At 38.1% G+C, this 19,226-nt stretch overlaps 1 protein-coding gene across 1 annotated transcript in view; it reads right to left on the bottom strand.

Annotated features, from left to right (window-relative positions):
* The window catches only part of TMTC2 (transmembrane O-mannosyltransferase targeting cadherins 2), a 518,935-nt gene that overhangs the window by 83,014 nt on the left and 416,695 nt on the right, over positions 1-19,226 (bottom strand). Inside the window, 2 exon segments of the mRNA XM_072655497.1 lie at positions 17,001-17,092; positions 17,094-17,116. Of these exon segments, the coding sequence (XP_072511598.1) occupies positions 17,001-17,092; positions 17,094-17,116 (115 nt within the window).

Below are 19,226 nucleotides of genomic sequence, written 5' to 3'. Positions count from 1 at the left end.
AGTTTACTGCCGTTGCCTTAGGATTTGTTCCTTTGTGGTGGTGTTAAGTCTAGATGTCTCTTCACTTTCTGGAAGTGCTATGGTATTTGCCTGCGTGTGTGTGTATTTACAAATTTGAAATGTGAGAGTGGTAGTACATACATATGTACTCCATCCATATAGCATTCCACCCAGTACTACTCTTGACACCTCAAAAGACAGTGCAAATGGAGGCCCCAGTTTTATTCCATAGAAACGTCTCCTACTCTTGCTGGCTATCTGATATCTTGAGTTTTCTTGGTTGTTTTGAAATCCTACCTTAAAATTATTTTATGAAGTTATATGAAAGGAACTGTGTGAAAACCTAACAGCCCTCTTGGATCCTGGAGCCCTTGTGCAATTAGTAGCATGAACTGTGAATGTGTGGCTGATTCACATGTGCCATTTACCAGGCAACTGGCCAGCAACACTGCAGTACTCAGTGGAAGTATCACATTTCGTTTCCTGAAAATGATGGAGAGCAAATAGAATGCCATCAACTCCTTTTATCTTCTGGATGGCCCAACCAAGTAGATATAATTTAAGTTCCAAAGCCTGTAGTATAAGTAGTGGTGGAAGAGGGCCAGGACCCTTCTACTGGTAACCAAAATGAGGACTTCTATATAGATTTTAAGTCTTCCTTTCAGGTAGAGAAGGAATCATATAAGCATGTCTTATAGGATCATAGAACTTCAGGGATCATGTAACTGAACCCTGACTTTTTACATATGAGGAAACTGAGTCATAGAGAAAGGAAATGACATGTCCAGTGTCACACAGGAAGAAAACTTCAGTCAGGATTCACATTTGGCTCCTCTGCATGTAGTACCAACATTCTTTTCATTATGCCACATTGCTTCTGGTGTGCTTCCAATGAAAGGAATGAGTTTTGACACTAAGGAAAATGTAGGCTTTCCTCCAAATTTTAGTGTAGTCAAAGTCATGAAGGTTGGTAAATGCCCCTGTGTATGAGGTAATGCATGGCAAAAATCTCAAACGCGGACAGAAAAAGGGGCCTGCAGATGCCAGTAAATAATCTTCTTCATATGGAGTGCTGAGAAAGTGAAAATGTGTTTTAGAAACTCTCATAATCATTTTCAAGAGGCAAGATGGGAAACGAGATGCTAGAAACTAGTAAGATACTGTGGTTGGAACTACAGTAATCCACAGAGCCTCTCAGTGTTATCGTCAGGTAAGAGAGATTCCAGGCATGTCCCTTAGCTAAAGACCAGCATTTATCTTAACATCTCTCAAATTCTAATGTGGTTTTGGACCCACTAGCCTAGGTGCTGTATCAGTGGAGGATGGGGGGGAGGGGGTCATGGAATTCTAGTGAAATGCATAATCTGTAATATAATCCCTTTTTCTTTTATTTGTCAGCTGAGAGTCATGGAAGCAAGCCACACTCCTAAAAGATATGGCAGACAAGAGGCTCAGGGGATAGAGTGTGAGAGTTAGAAGAGGTCTTACAGATCAACTAATCTGCTCCTTCCCTTTTATTTTTACTTATGATGGATCTGAGTCCTAGAGAAGTTAAATGACAAGGTCACACAGAGATTAAATAGCCCAATCAGGCTTGTGTTTCTGGATTCTTTCAATCTAAATCCATTCTCTTTTCTTATTACACCAACAATTCTTTAAGTGTGGTCTGGTTACCTGCAGGGGTCTTTGGGACTCTTTCAGAGGGTAACAAAGAATAAAACTATTGCCGTAATAATACAAAGATATTTTAATTTTCAGTACAATACAATGGAAATATTTAACTCTAGAGCCAAAGAACCTGGATTCAAATCCCACTCTGATAACTTTTTTTGATCTTGGGTAAATCACTTCACCCAAGATTCAGTTTCCCTGCATGTAAAATTAGGGGCTGGCCTTGGAAGTCTTTTCTGACTCTATATCTCTGACCACTGGACCCTCTGGCTCCAGGTCTGTGATGCTAGTGATTCTCCTACAAATGAGAAAGAATGATACTAGTTTCAACAAAAGACCCAAAGAGACCCTTTAGTCCTGGAGCCACAGGATCCAAGTTAATCTAGATAAACAAGGCTATCTAACCACTAACAGCAGAGCCAGCTGCTATTATACAGTAAAGGGAATTTTGTTTTGTGTTCACTAATAAGAAAGAGAAAACTTGAGGGACGTAGAGAATGACTGAGCAACCGAAGGAGGGAAAGGGAAGACGCCAATGAGGATGCCTTAAAATGGAGAAACAAGGAAAGAGGGGACTGCTTCAAGGTGCTAGCTTCTTTACAGAGGCTCTGAGGGTTGGGGAAAGCAGAAGTGGGAAAGCTCAGACACCAACAGCATTACTAATCTCAGCCCACCAACTGGAGAAAACCAGAATAAAGGTAATATCAGATTGGGCAAAGTTGACAAAAAAAAAAAAAAGGAAAGGAAAAAGATAAATACTGAAGCAGCTGTGGGAAAACAGACACATCAATGTACTGTTAGTGGAGCTATGCATTGGTACAGAAAAATCTGAAGAGGATGTGAAACTCTAACCCTAAATGATACCCAGTGATGCCACTACTAGGCTTATCTTGTAAAGAGATAAGAGGAAAAGTACCCGGAGGTACAAAATTACTTACAGCAGCTTTATTTTATTTTATTTTGGTGGCAAAGAGATAGAAATCAAAGGGTTGGCCATTCCCTGGGGAATGGCTGAATAAACTATGGTGGATGAATATAACAGAATACTATTGTAGAGTATGAAATGATGGAAAGGATAGTTTTAGAGAAGACTCAGAAAAAGTATATGTATTTATGAAGAGGGAAGTGAGTAGGACCAGAACAATTTGTACTCTTACCAAAAACATTAGAACAAGGAATAACCTGTTAAGACTTATGAACTCTTATCAACTCCGTGACCAATTGTGATTCCTGACAAAGAATGTGACTCACTTCCTGACAAACAAGGATTGAACTGAACACTCAGAAAGTGACACACCTTTTTGGATGTTACCAAAGTGGAAATCTGTTTTGCCTGACCTGTGAATATTTGTTACAAAACTATTATTTTCTTTTCTTTTTAAAAATTTTCATAGAAGGAAGAGGAGGGAGAGAAAACAAATGGTTGTTGATATATTTTTTTAAATTAAAATACCACAAATGTAATTTACTGGGGAAAAAAGAAAAAAGTTAGCACCTAAGGATAAGACCTGGCAGAAAAGAAGACATCAGACATTAAGTGAGGTAAAATATGGTGTCCATTATTTTCATGAAGAAGCAACATTTTAAAAACTATTATCAGCCTTCCTGGTCTTGGAAGATAAACTCTATGTAGAGACTAGGGAGAGTTGAAGGAAGCATAAAATTTCAGATATGACCATTGTTGTCGATTTCTTGTACTTGCTTACAATTATTCATTTCAAAATGGCATGAATAAAACCATGAAAAGTACACGATAAAAAACAAAAAAGAAGAGCAGATGGGAACAAAGACCATCCAAGTAATTTTGTTTTGACCTCATTACATTTAATATGCACTTTAAAATAAAAACTCTACCTAAATTTACTTCATACACTCATGAAATTGTCTTTTTTGTTCATTTTTATATATTGGAATGTTTGTTGCTGATTGAGTATGTAATAAAAGAAAATTAAAACAATTAAAATGACTATACACTTACCAATTTCTCCCCAGTTTTATTACTGTATACTTCACCTCTATGCTTCCAGTCTTCTAATATAATTCCCTAGAGTTCACAGTAGTGAAACTATCTTTGAAAATCCCTAAGGAAATATGTTTTGCATGACTTCACATGTATAACATATCAAATTGCTTGCCATCTCGGGGAGGGGAAAGGAGTTGGGAGGGAGAGAATTTGGAACTCAAAATTTTTTAAATGAATTTTAAATTTTTAAATTTAGTTGGGAAATAATGAAATAAATAAAATGTGTGTATAAAAAAAGAAAATCTCTAAGAAAGATGGTATGCTATTTCTAGGGAAGAGGGAAAAAAAAAGAAAATAAAAATGGCAAAGCTCTCTTCCCTAGCCTGAGCTAGGTTGCTATGGATCTAGGAAAGAAAGACAATTAAATGGTGAATAAGACTTGGTTCAGGCACTGCTTGAGCTATCTCTCTAGCAGGTCAGATAAATCAAGTGTGACAAAAGAGAATTAGGCATAATGTGAAGGAGCAGCTATATGAAAGACCCAAAGCTATAGAGTAAAAGGTAGGCGAGAATCTTTTCAGCTCAGGAGGAGGGAGCATTTATCATAGACCTAGAAGGAAAGCTAAATGAAAGGCATTCCAGGAAGAATGGAGACTTTGAATAAATAAATGAAACAAGGAAAGAGAGGAATGTTCATCAAGTGGCAAATACTCTAATTTTACTGAAACAGGAAGTGAAATCCAGAGCATGAAGAAAGATAAGAAACAGTTAAGAAGTGGAAGGCTAGAGGGGAGTGACACAGTGAGAAAGTGGTATCATCTAAAAGGAAAAAAAAAAAGAATGAATCTAGCACTTGTTCATCCGATAGATAAGAGAATGGGGCTGAAATCAGAGCTTTTGGGAAATCATGATGTTTAGAAAGAACAGTCACAATTAAGGCAATTAAACATAATCACAAAGAAAGAGCTTATGGAGAGGAAGGCAAGGAGGCAGGCAGATCAGCTAAAGAACTTTTGTTGTCATCAAGGTGAGAATAATCAGCCTTAACCAGGTTGATCGGTTGTGAAAATGGAGAGGATAGAATGAGTGTGAGGGAAACTGAACAGGTACAATCAGTAGAACCTGGGGACAGATTAAGTGTTGCGGGCAAGGTTAAGAGAGGTTTAGGAATTTTCAGCCTCTAAGAGAATGAAGGAAGTCAATTTGCTTCCGTAATTATTTATTCAGAAACTGTTTGATCTTGCGTGATATTATTTTCACTTGAGAATCTCCAATATGAATGTGGCTGCCTAAGTTATGGAAGTTCCCTTTTAAAATATGGTACTTGTGATTTCATTTTTAGGAAACCTTTGATTCAAATTCTTTACCAAGTGCTAATAAATGTGCTGGCAATCACTGAAGATTAAAAAAAAAAATGAAAAGACAAAAATGAACAATTCTTGCCTTCAAAAAGCTTTAGTTCTGAGGGGAAGGGGGGTGGGGTTGAGATGGAACAGCATGTCCACTAACAATTTGAAGATCAAGAAAGATTTCCTGTTTGATCTGTGCTTTGAAAGAAGGTAGCAAGTCTGCATAGTAGAGGGGCATAGCCTGGAAATGTCCCATACAAAGGTAAAAAGGCAAAAGATGGTGTAAAATCTATATAGAATTGTATGGCATCTTGGGGAGGGAGGGGGGAACTAGGGGGGAAAGAGGGAAAAATATCTAGGTTATATGGAAGTGATTGTGGAGCACTGAAAATAAATAAAATTAAAAAAAGGCAGAAGATGGAATGGTGGATGCTGGAAAGAGTACATAGGACAGACAGGCTAGAATGCTGATAATGTTAAGACAAGCAGTGTCTGAGCATTCTGGAAAGAGGTTGGAACTAGAATTTAGCCCCTAGTTGTTAGACTGTGAATAGATTGAATGATCAGACAGAGGAGTTTTCATTTTATTCCAAAAGACATAGGGATTCACTGAAACTTACTGTGCAGGAGCGTGAACTTTAGGAAGTTTTCTAAGGAAGATGATAAGTTTAATATTGATCATTAGTTTAATTTTAGACACTGAATTTTGAGCTGTCAGTTGAACATGACAGATGGAAAAGTCCAGAAGACAATTGGAAACATGAGTCTGAAAGTTGAAAGAAAAAGATCAAGGGTGAAAATAGAGAAATTAGGAGTCATTATATATAAAGATAACAGTTAAAACAGTAGGAGTTGATAGGATCAATGAGGAAAGCAAGAGAAAAAACAATGGAACCATGAGGGACATCAAAGTTGGTGCCATGGTTCAAAGAATTTAGAATGTTAAGAACTGGCAATAATTTTGAAATCCACTAATATTGTGCACTTCCTGCAACATGAAAATGCTACATGTAGTTGAAGGTTTCCATCCATCAGCTGCACAGAAAAGAAAAGCCCCAGAATTCTGGTACCTAGTTGGTGATATTATCCACATTATTAAAAAAAAAAAAAAAAAAAAAAAAGGTCAGTAGAATTATTTCACTATTGGAGCCATCAAACTTCCAAGCAAGATCAAGATCCAATGAAGCTGGTGGTTTGTAACCTGCCCAACGGCAGCCAGTCTTAGATTGACTCCAAAGGTTGAGATTGATCTTTAAAGGTCACCAGTAGGTCCAGTTTCAAGTTTAGTCATTAGATAGGAGGAGCAATGAAAAACGTTCGATTACACGTGATTTTTTCCATCTCTGGACAATATTTGCCATAAAACAATTTTCCCTTCAAAATATAGGAAAAAGAATGTATAAAAGCAAGAAGACTAAGGATTTGCTGCAGAATGAATGAGCAGATTGGGAACCATATTCAGGGAATGATTGTAGGAAATACACTCAATATACAATGACAAATATCACAGTCTAGTAGTGACATACTAAGACAGAGTAGGAGCAAACAAGCCAGTGTATAGTAATAAGAGAAGGGTGGCTCTCCTAAAGACAGAACAGGAAGGAAGGGGTACAAAAAAAGGGATAGACACGGAAGCAACCTTTAGGTACAGAGTGTCACCTTTGGCAGCAGTCTATCTTATGACGAAGAAGAATTGGTAACAATTCTCACAAATCATCCCAAACAGTGGTGAAGCATGCCAAGAAAGGATCGACAAAGATATTGACGGCAATTGAAAGAATTCTTGGGGCAAAGAGGCACATTTTTATTTTTTTTTGTTTCCAGAAGGAAAAAGAATTGAAAAAATTCCCCTGCTTAATAAAAGGAAAATTGGAGTGGGGGAGGGAATTACTTCCCTTGCCCTGAGATCCTATTGTCATTGCTGCATGTCTCAGTGCAGAATTGTTTATGATATTCCCATAAATGCCAAAGTTCAATTTCTAACAGAAAAAAAGGAAAGAGCAAGGTTATGCAATTGTCGGAGATGTCAAGAAAAGCACTTTCATCTGGTAGGGAAATAGTCAAAAATTCCCACTAGAGTATTCAAAGAAGGTTCGCTCCACCAGTCAAATTACAGGAGAACTCCGGTTCATATTCTCTTTGGAAATCTGAACCAGAATTCATTAGGTCATGCCCTAGGAGAGTTTTCTCCAGAGTAAAATAAAAGACAAGAAAGTAGGAAATTAGAGTAACTTGATATCTAAGAGCAGTAAATGACTTTGAAGCAAGGTCAACCAATAGAAAGTATCCAGTCTTGAACATACACTTAACACTGGAGTGACTCCTTTGGAAAAGAGATGTAGATGGGGGCCAGAGGACAAATGAAGGGAGCCCCCAAAGTGAAAAAATAATAATGAAGAATTGTCTTTACAAAACTATAAATTATTTTTGGTTTATTTTGGTCTGCTTCGTTGTGAAGGGCAGAAATCTGAATAAATATGCCAGACTTCTATGCTTGCCAGAGATCTTGTTGCACAAAAGAGAGTGTAAGTACTTGAGTTTGGAAAATCTGAACGCAAATCCTGCCTTTGACACTTGCCTGCTGTGTGGTCTCTATGTGCCTCAGACAATTTCTTAGGATTTACCTCCTAAGCCACGTGGACTGCCATTGGTAGTTACAGGGAGCTCACTATCTAGGCTGAATGAGTCATACATCTATTCTGTACTTGTGTGAATTTGTATCAGGATTCCCGGCTCTTTTAGCTTTTTTGTCTCCATGCAGGTAGATAGGATGCTTTTTTCGTGATATGAGATGTATTTTATGTTACTCAATGTACCTGGAACCCAAGGACTGCTTAATAAATTTTTGTTCAAAATGGCAAAAATAAATAAATGGAATATCAAAAGGTTAAGCAAAATGGAACTAATAGATCAGTCCCCTTGTAGGATGAGGGGATGTTACCAACTATTATGAAACATTTTAAATCTGTTTTGTGTATGTAGTTCTACCTGGTTTCATCTCAGAATCAGAGTCTCCTCCCAGGATAAGCTTATCACTTTTGATCTCATTTTTGTTGTTCAAAAGTTTTATATTCATCTCTGACTCTTCCTGACCCCATTTGGGGTTTTCTTGGTAGAGATACTGAAATGGTTTGCTATTTTCTTCTTAAATCATTTTATAGATGAAGAAACTGAGGCAAAGAGGGTGAGTGACTTGCTCAAGGTCACACAGTAAGTGTCTAAGGCCAGATTTGAACACACTAAGATGGATTTTCTGACTCCAGGTTTGGCACTCTACCCAATGTACCACCTAGGTGTACCTCCCCACCCCCTACTTACCCCTCACCCCCACCATTTTACAGGTGAGGATAATAAGGTAGACAACAATTAAGGGACTTGTTCAGGGTCACAAAATGATTATACTAATAATGCACCCCAGATCCAGCACTCCATTCTCCATATCCCTTAATTTCTCACAGTTCTTTTATACTTCCTTCTCCAATACTGTCTGATTCTGCAGCAAAAAATCTTGAAAATGCTAAGTTAAAAATTTTTTTAACATATCTGCTGAATTCCCAATATAGCTTTTTTGTTTGCCTGTCTGTTAAAGAGGTGATGTAGCAGAGTGACTTGAGAGACAGAGAGAGACAGAGACAAAAAGACAGAGATGGGGAGAGAGATAGAAAGAGAGAGGGGGAGAGAGAGACAGAGACAGAGACAGAGAGGAGAGAGAGAGAGAGAGAGAGAGAGAGACAGAGGAGAGAGAGAAACAGATACAGAGACAAAAAGACAGAGATGGGGAGAGACACAGAGGCAGAGAGAGAGAGAGAGAGAGAGAGAATAGGAGAGGAGAGGAGAGGAGAGGAGAGGAGAGGAGAGGAGAGGAGAGGAGAGGAGAGGAAAGGAGGGGAGAGGAGGGGAGAGGAGAGGAGCCTGAGCCTAAGAGTCAGGAAGCCCCAGATTCCCTAGCTGTGACACTCTGGGTCCTCTCCATGCCCCAGGCATTTTCTAAGACTAAAAGTTGCATGAAGTGCCATTCTGGATTGTTAGACGAAATTTTCCTCTGGTAGCTCCCTCTACCAATCAAGGTAATTTAAAAAATATATGGTTTTTAGGGGGCAAGTGTGTTGTTACAGTGGAGAAAACATTGGACTTGCCATCAGAGCATCTGAGTTTGGATGCCAGCTCTGTTATTATTATCTTGGGCAAGTCAAACACTTAACCACATTTGTATCATGAGTGAATAAGCTAGGTGGAGACATGGATTATTTCATTCTTTTTTCCCCCTTTGCATTCCCAGCACATACCATTGTGTGTAGAATATAGCAGGTGCTTAATAAATGCTTGTTGTTTGATTGAACTAGATGACCTCTCTATCTTTTTAAAGAACCCCAAACCCTAAGTATGATCCTTCTGATGTGTAAATACATAGTTTTCTTGCACTATTTTCTTACAATAAGTGCTCTTTAAATGTCTTTCAATATGAAAGTGTGAAGCAATGGAATGAAGGCCAGCCTTAGAGACAGCAAGCCCTGAATTCAAGTCTTGCCACTGAAACATCCTAGCTCAGTGACCATGTGCTGAAGACTGTCATTTACAGATAAATTGTCTTCTTGCATTAGAGGAGGAAATTTCTAGACTGGGAGTAAGATCTACTGAAAACTCACAACATGAACAAAAATTATATTGGTTGAATAAGTATTATATTACATCTTAATACCATCAATGAAATATCTGAAAAGAATTTGATAGAGGAAAGAAGAGAACCAGACCTGTGCGACCATTGGTACAGGAAATATCCAATGAAGGAACGTCCTCTACAAGACAAGTCGATATGTCCTCAGTAATTACAGTCTAAGAGATCTGCTGCCCTAGAGCACTGACAGCCTAAGGGATTTGCTGATGTGCCTAGGGTCATACCGAGGTAGTAACTGAACCTGGCTAGGTCTGCTTGGCTTTGAGACCAGCTCTCTAGCAAAGCTGATAAATGTTTAAAGACAAGGCTAGGGGCATACGTTAAGTTTCATTTGCATTAACACTACATCAGGCTACACAATCAACACAATAAATCAAACCCTGATTTGTAATGATTGCAGATTTGTGAAGTGCAAACACTCTTTAGCTCCTACATATTCCTGCCCTGAGTATACCCTATATGCATGTGTGTGTACATATATATGTGTGAGTATACATACATATATACATATGTGTGTGTGTGTATATATATATATATATATACATATATATGTATATATATATATACATATATATACAGAGAGAGAGAGAGAGAGAGAGTATTAATTTTCAGACTAGAGCACAATAAAACTGTGTAAACACTAACCCATCAGGAAGACCATCTATAGACTCAGGGAAGGAAAGGACACATAAAAATAATTAAATAATATGTTTCAAGAATAATTTTGAGCAACTTATATCACTTTGACTAATATAAATACCCAAATTAATACCCAAACTAACAACAAAGGACCTGTGAAGGAGGATGCTAACTATATTCAGAGAAAGAACTGATAAACTGATACATAGAAGTATGTGTAGAAGTATTTTACACGTATATATGTATACACATTTATGTCTAACAGTAGTCATCTCTGGGTTCTCTGGTGGTGAGGGAAGAAAAAAGGGAGAAAAAAGAAAGTTAATAATTTTAATATATATTTAAAAGGAATAGCAAATTATACATAATAGCTTTGCAATTTCATGTGTAATCATCTTTTTTTTAATTCTGCTATATGATGGAAATGCTTGTTTTATTTCATAAGTTCAAAATAAAATTGAATTTAAAAAATATAATTTTGCAAGATAGATTTTAAAGAATACTATACTTATTAAATATAAAACTGATTTCACAGATGGACTATGACAAATGATTTTTTTTCTAAGCAAAAATCATACCAAATGATTTCTTGCAAAATAACATGTACTCCGTATAAATTCAAATAATTTCTGCAAAAAATAAATCAATTCAATACGCACTTATTAAGTGCCTACTATATGCTATTTGTTATGTGCTAGACATAATAAGAAAGACAGAAGAAAAAAGTTGAAGTTTGCGGTCCTAAGGAACACCTTCTGATCTAAAGGAAAGTATTGCTTCTTCATGCCTCGTGGAAATCAAAAGAAATGGTGGCAGAAATTCCTGGGATTCTGCCAATATGTTTGCAGGATTGATGTATTGCTGTATGTTACTCAGAGCAAGGCTAAACTTGAATTCCAGCTGATAAATCCTTACCACTGGAAGAGAAGCTAAGCTGAAATAAATGAGACCACAAATATTTAAGGAAAGGCTAGAAATGCCAGAGACTGGGATTTTGATACTTACATGACTTTGGCTTCCCCAGATGTGTAAAAACTGGTGTGAGGAAGACATCTGTTCTGACAGCTCTAACCACTAACTGTGATATGGTCACAATTCTCGGTTCCACCACCATTGTACCATCACATTAGGATTTGGTATCTGCCCAGACACAACTAATGGTTTGTTTGTATAAAGGGATCCTTCTTATACAGTAACTCCTGAGTTTAAGGAGGAGAAGGTAAAACAGAAATGAAGCAGTAACCTCTGGGATTGGCTTCCTTAATTGTGGCAAAAAGCAAAAACTGACACGCTAAGTCAGAACGGTGCATTTTAGCCACCACGCCCTTGGAAATGGCTACCCATATGCCCCAAAGTGTGGTAAAAGGCAAGCATGTTACGTCTGCAGTTCCTATTTCTCTGTGTTTAAAAGCAGTCAAAGACTCTGTTTCCTCATCTATAAAATGGGTTTAACAATATTTGCCCTACCTACATAGCTTTTAGCATGGTTCTCCTTCCTCTTTACCTAGTTCTTTCCCTTTTCTCTCTGCATTTCCAAAATGTGTACGTCTTTCCATTAAACCCTTCAGTTAGCAGAAACTGAGACTCAGAGAGGTGACATTTACTTGCCTTAGGTCACCAAGGTGTTAAGTTGCAACGCCAGGATTGAACTCTTGTCTTCTGACTCCAAATCTTAGTCTTCCTACTATGTAACAGTGCCTCAAACCAATCAACACTAGTGATTCAATAAGAGATATGTGTAACTAGGTGGCTCAGTGGATAGTGTGTCAAGCCTGGAGTTAGGAAGACTCATTTACCTCACTTCAAATGTGACCTCAAATGCTAGCAGTGTGACCCTGGGCAAGTCACTTAACCCTGATTGCCTGAGTTTCTTCATCTGTAAAATGGGCTGGAGAAAGAAATGGCAAACCACTCTGATATCTGCCTAGAAATCTCCAAAGTGGGATATGACTGAAGGAAAAAAAAGCAACCTATTTAGGATTAGAAATACTCTTTTCCACCTTGAGAACCACCTTTGTCTCTTTGGGAGCTACTGGAGTGTAGCTCAAAGGGCACTAGACATGAAGTCAGCAGTGACTTGGCTTCAAATCCCACCTCAGACACCTACTAGCTATATGACCCTGGGCAAGTCACTTAACCTGAGGCTTAGTTCCTCATACGAGTAATAAGAATAAAACTATTTGTTAATATTGTAATGTCCATATCCACAAGGGGCATTGTGAGGCCCAAATGAGATAATGAATTACTAAATGAATGAACAAAACGAATGAATGAGAAAGCATTGAATGAGCACAAAATATGTGCTAAGCTCTCTGGATACAAATAGAAAAAGCTAGACAGTGTATTCTCCATTAGGTCATTCTCTAAGGGAAAGAACACACAAAAGAAAATTTCAGTGGCAAGGAAAAATCTAATAAGCCTAAAAGTGTATCAGAGAGGGAGATAAAGCCCAAGAGTCCTTAGATTGCCTTAATGGGTCAGATGACTGGTGATATGGTTCTTTCTACCAGCCCTACTGATCAAATCAATCAATACTTAAAGATATCAATTGAGACTATTTGTTGGAAAGAAAAATACTGAAGGTAAAGCTGAAATACTTTGGCCACATAATGAGAAGATGTGTATGTGTGTTCATCCTTTGTTGCCAAAGAACACCATGCCATCAGAGAAATAATGACATGACTTGCACTTGACTTTGTTTTGAGCGAGGGAGGGCTGTGCATGTCACCAGCCTCACTTCTCCTCCAGAGCCATCTGAATCCAGTGACCAGATATTCATCAGGATGACTGAAGATGACCCAGGATGAGGCAATTGGGGTTAAGTGACTTTCCCAAGGTCACACAGCTAGTGAGTGTCCTGTCTCAGGTGAGACTTGAACTCAGGTCCTCCTGACTCCTACACTGGTGCTCTATCCACTGCTTCACCTAGCTGCCTCAATGAGAAGATAGAATTTATCTGAAAAGACTCTGAAGGGAAAGATTGAAAGCAAAAGGAGGAGGGGATGGCCAAAGGATGAGATGAACAGATAATGTTGTGGCAGCAGAGAACATAAGTTTGGACAGGCTTTGAGAGACAGTGAAGATAGAAGGGCCTGGCATGCTATGGTCTATGGAGTCACAGAGGGTTGGACACAAATGAATAATAACTGGTCATAGAGGTAAATAGGACAGATGTTAAGGCCTGGTGGTCCTTCATCTTATTGGCAGGCATATAGCTGATGATTTGCATCTCATCTAAGCCATGAAAGCAGTTAAAATAGTCAGAAGAGGTAGTAAAGAAGGAAGACCTCTACTGGTGACAGATCTTCTCAACCACTGGGTTCTGGAATAGCTTGGAAATGATGAAGGGGGTGAAGATAAAAGGCCATAAAAATGGAAGCTATTAATGCTAAAAGCCCAGTGCCTCAACTCTTTGATTCAGTGTTCTTTCCACTCTCCTTGCAGCCTTGGGAAAAAGTTAATAATTTCCATAATAGTAAAACACTTGAACTGAGAGTTCACATGTCACAGCAGAAAGCACGAGACCTGAAGTTAGAGGATTTCAGTTCAAATCTTAGCTATCCTATCTATTTTCAATATGAATTAGATAAGACCATTCACAGATCTAGGCCTCAGTTTCCACATCTGTACAGTGAGTGGGTTGAAGGAGGTGATCTCTAAGGCTTTTTACAGATTTAAACCCTATGATCCTGGGAATATTCCTGACTTGCAGTGAAAAGCCTCCTCTTAACTTATAGAGCTTTCAGTAACTCTGCTCTCAACATAGGAAATAGGGAGATTCAGACTATACTCTATTAGGAAGATATTGGACAAAAGTCCCCATTGATATGGGTGTTTCAGTTTCAGTGCATTAATAAGAGAATGCCATGCTCAGAAGATGACAATTATGATCAGGACGGAGTAAGTTTTGCTTTCTCTTCAAATGTGTTATTATCATTATAGGGAGTTATCTTATGCTAAAAGGAAATTCTTTTTTCATTAACAGAATACCTATCCTTATCATTCAAATGAGGTACAGTTCACTAGGTATAAAGTGTCAGTGTGGTTTGGTAGATAGAAGACTCATTTTGAAGCCAGGAAGATCTAATTTTTCCTGCTTTTAACACAGATTAGTTTTGTGTGGAAGAGGCAAATCACTTAATTTCTCAGTATCTGCAGGCAACACTTTAAACCTATAAATGGCAGCACAAGTACTGGTCTGCCTTGGAAGAGGGAGACTTCTCATTAGAAATTCTGTATGCCAATAAAATCACTAAAAAATGACAAAAAACGGTATAGGAAGGCAGCATGTTTAGTTCAGTGGTTCTTAACCTGGAATCTGAAGATTGGATAGATTTCAGGGTGTGAACTCAGATTGGAAAATATATATATATATATATATATATATATACACATACATATATATGTATGTGTGTATGCATACACACATATTAGCATATATACATGTATACACATTCATATATACACATATATTTACATATAAATATAGACACACATGCACACATATATATACATATATGTACATATATATACATAGAGAAAGATGCACACATATCTTTATTATCACTAACTTTGGTTTCTTTTGCTTTTCTATAGATTTGATTGATCATGTAAGTTTAAAAACACTATTATGCAAATGGGATCCATAGGTTCTTTTAGACTACCAAAGGGGTATATTACACACACACACACACACACACACACACACACACACACACACACACACACACACACACACACCCATAAAGGATCCCTGGCCCAGTGGATGGAGGGTTAGTCTTATATGAACTTCAGTTTGGCCTCACACACATACTAGCTGTTGGTCATGGGCAAAATAAACTCTCACCGTCTCCTGAAAACTCTGCCCAACTTACAGAGGAGTCACCATCCCACATTGATGGAGGGAGCACCCATACCAAGCATTCACTCAATTGATTAAATGACAAGCCACAAGGGGGAAGAATACAAAACCAAAATGGCCAATAACCCAAAAGGGAAGTCCCTTTGATGTAATTAATCAATCTGATAATATAGCGTGCAGGTCCTGGCACTGATTTCACAAGTATGCAGTCAACCAGTTGAATCCTTACTTGTATTTTCAAGTGGTATGTCTCTTGGGTGCAGTGTAAAACAAGTATGGTATGAAAGTCACAAATTAACACAGAGTGAAGGCTTTCAACAAAAACTGCACAGTCTACTTGTTCTCGGCTAGTTTTGCTTTTCCTTATCATACAGTTGAGAAAAGATGAGCCAAAAAAAAATAAGAGCCACTGGAAATACCATTGTAGCTAATGATAATAGTCCCATGTCAATTGTCGGAACTGTCTGGGAAACAGCTCTTTTGTTTTTCTGAAAGTAGATTTCTTTTTAAATTGATAGATGCATACTAACCTTTACCATCAGCATTTTAAAGGTAATCTCCATAACTACAAATCCATCTTTCAAAAGGAAGCACAGCAAGGACTGCGGGAATGCTGTCTTCCTTTAAGGACTGAAGCAAGAACGTAATGGAATGGAAACACTAGGCATATCCACTTTAAGAAGGGGAAAGGAAGGAATACATTTTTTGCTAATAGAATGAAATAACATCTTTCAAACAATAATAATTATCATTTATACAATATAATAACATTGCATTTTCCCTTGGAGGAACAGAAGAACTTCATGTCTCTAAAGCAAAAAGGACCTCTGTGACAATGTATTCCATCCCATTTACTTCACAAAATAGTGGAGTGGTTTGAGGACTGGACTTGGAGCCAGGAAGCCTTGGGTACAAATCTCATCTTTCTAACTTATTAGCTGTCTAACTCTGGGTAGGTCACTTAATTTTTCTGAGCCTCAGTATTCTCATCTGTAAAATGGGGTTAGAAGTGGGGGAGAACAATACTAGGTGACTTGTAAAGTCCCTTCCAATTCTAAGCTTATTATGTTACAGATGAGGAAACTGAGATCTGGGGTGACTTGCGGTAACAACAGTGTCAGAGGCATGATTTGAAATAAGATTTTGTCAGTTCAAAGGCATCCTCTGCATCACACCAATTAATTTAAAATTGACTAAGACAGTTAGCATCGTTTCATGGCCAGTATGAGCCTCTGAACCAGGAAGCCTCAGGTTCAAGTCCTGGTATATATTGGCTATATGACCTTAGATAAGTCACCTAACCTTTTCATACATGTTATAGCTACCTCTCTGACCCTAAGTTGCTGACCTGCATTGGTGGAGGGCATTTCCATTCTTAGGAATTCCTTATGCCACTGAAATCATAGATCCAGTCCGTATCCCCTGCTAAGTTTCTGTAAAATGGTTGGTTTGCTCTTTTATTTGTTTATCATCTAAGTGACAAGCTTTTTAAATGTTTCAGTGGCAAGTCGGAGTTGAATTCTTGAAAGAAGATATGTGGTTTCAGTATGATGGCAAAGCATTGATTATGAGATTATTAATATATATATATATATATATATATATATATATATATATATATATATATATATATATATATATATATATATATATATATCCTAGGTTGTGAAACTTTAAAAACAGAGCCACAAAACTTTCACCAGAGATCAAATAAGCAAAATACATCTTCATGAACAATAATGGGGGAATATTCCAAAGGACTAGCCAAGAAACAGCTCCCTCAAAGCCAGGTCTTCAGGAATCAAAGGGTGACAGCCAAATGAGAGGTCAAAGGAGACTCACCTGAGCATGTGGGCTGCATTGAAGACAACATCAAATTCATCGCTGTCCAGCTCTGCTGCCTTCTGGGCCATCTCAGCTGCCTCCATCAGCCGGGGCTTCTTCTAGAAGGAATTGACCTGAGAGTGAGAGAGAGAGAGACAGAGAGAGAGAGATAGAAACATAGAGACAGAGAGAGAGACAGAGAGACAGAGAGACAGAGAGAGAAACAGAGAGACAGAGAGAGAGAGAGAGAGAGAGAGAGAGAGAGAGAGAGAGAGAGAGAGAGACACAGAGAGAGAGAGAGACAGAGACAGAGAGAGACAGAGATAGAAACAGAGAGACAGAGAGAGAGAGACAGAGACAGACAGAGACAGAGACAGAGACAGAGAGACAGAGATAGAAACAGAGAGACAGAGAGAGGGAGGGAGGAGGAGAATGAGAAAGAGAGAGAGAGAGAGAGAGAGAGAGAGAGAGAGAGAGAGAGAGAGAGAGAGAGAGAGAGAGAGAGAGAGAGAGAGAGAGAGAGAGAGAGCTGGTTAAGTTTCAGGTAAGGAACCAAATTCAGAGCAGCAGTGCAATTTCTGCAGTCAGGAAGACCTGAGTTGAAATCCAGCCTCAAATACTCTCAAATATTCACCAGATGTGTAATCCTGGACAGGTCACATTATCTCTGTTTGTGTAGGAGGCAGCTTAGTAGCTCAGTGGACAGAGTGCTGAGCCTGAAGTCAAAAAAGACCTGAGTTCAAAGCCAGCCTCAGATGTCTAGTGTGACCCTGGCAAGTCACTAAACTTCTGCCTTAATTGACTGGAGAAGGAAATAGCAAAGCACTCCAGTATCTTTGTCAAGAAAACTACATGGAGAATATTAGCATACACACATAAAATATAATATTAGCAATAATAGCATGATCCATGGTGTCACAAAGAGTCAAACATGACTGAACAAAGTACAGCTGCTACTTGAATACTCTTAACAGACCCACCTTGGTTTTTATAACATGGTACTGGCAGACTATAAATTACCTATACACATGGACGATGTGATCAAAATTATTTGACTTTTACATTCATGACTGATGTAGCAATATGTTTGTCATCCTACATTTCTCTCTTCTTTTTAACACCTATGCCCTCCCAAGGCAATGCAATCCATAAAAATAAATAAATAAATCTTCTGAAATGCATTACAAACATAAATGGTATTGACTTTCTTTACTATTGACCCCCTATCATGAATAATTTCAGAAAGCTGCTACTGATCCATGCACTAGGGACTGAATGCAAAGGAGAAATCAATCAACAGACAAGTATTTATTAAGTACCTCCTATGTGCTGTATAAATGCTTGTTGGCTGACTGACTGACTGAGAGGTTCTGTGCCATAGTGCACCCAAAGAACTGGCCTCCAGATCATGAAGATCAAGGTTCAAGTTATACATTGGACATTTCCTAGTTGGGGGGGCCCCTAGACAAGTCACTTAATGCTCAATGATCTAGGCCAGTGATGTCAAACTCAAACACAAATGGGTCCACTAAGCATACATAAAGAGCCCTGCTGGATGCACACTGACTTAGAAAAGCACATATTAACATCATGCCCATTTTATTATCTATTTCTATATTTTGTTAAATATTTCTCAGTTTCATTTTTATCTGGTTTGGAAAGCCCGAGGGAGTGTTTTGACATCTCTGATGTAGGCAACTCTCTAAGACTTTCTGTTTTCACGCAAAGCGATGAAGAGTGAAGAAATCTCAGGTCCAGTCTCTATCCCAATTCACATTATATACCAGTCATTGTGCTAATTATAATAATAAAAGACTGGGGAAAAGTAGACTAGAAAAGTGACTTTTATATTCACAATTAATGCATAAATATACTTGCCTTTCTATATTTGAATTAGTGAATCGAAAGAGATAGCTCATGATATGCAAAGAAAAACAAGCCTGACCTACTACCTCACATCTGTCAGCTTAGCTAATGGGATAGAAAAGGAAAATGAGAAATGTTGGAGGGAACGTGGGATAATTAAAACACTCATCTACAACTGGTGATGTTGTGTACCGGTTCAACCATTCTGGAGAGCAATTTGGAACCATGTCCAAAGGGCTATAAACCCATGCACACCCTTTGGCCAAGAAATACCATTACTAGGTCTGTATCCCAAAGAGATATGAAACAAAAAGGAAAAGGATGTATGTGTGCAAAAATATTTATAGCACCTCATTTAGTGGTGGCAAAGTATTGGAA

Source organism: Notamacropus eugenii, chromosome 3, assembly GCF_028372415.1.
Source record: "Notamacropus eugenii isolate mMacEug1 chromosome 3, mMacEug1.pri_v2, whole genome shotgun sequence".
Classification (NCBI taxonomy): domain Eukaryota; kingdom Metazoa; phylum Chordata; class Mammalia; order Diprotodontia; family Macropodidae; genus Notamacropus; species Notamacropus eugenii.
The sequence above is the reverse complement of the archived record's forward strand: the minus strand, read 5'-3'. Positions and strand labels throughout refer to the sequence as shown.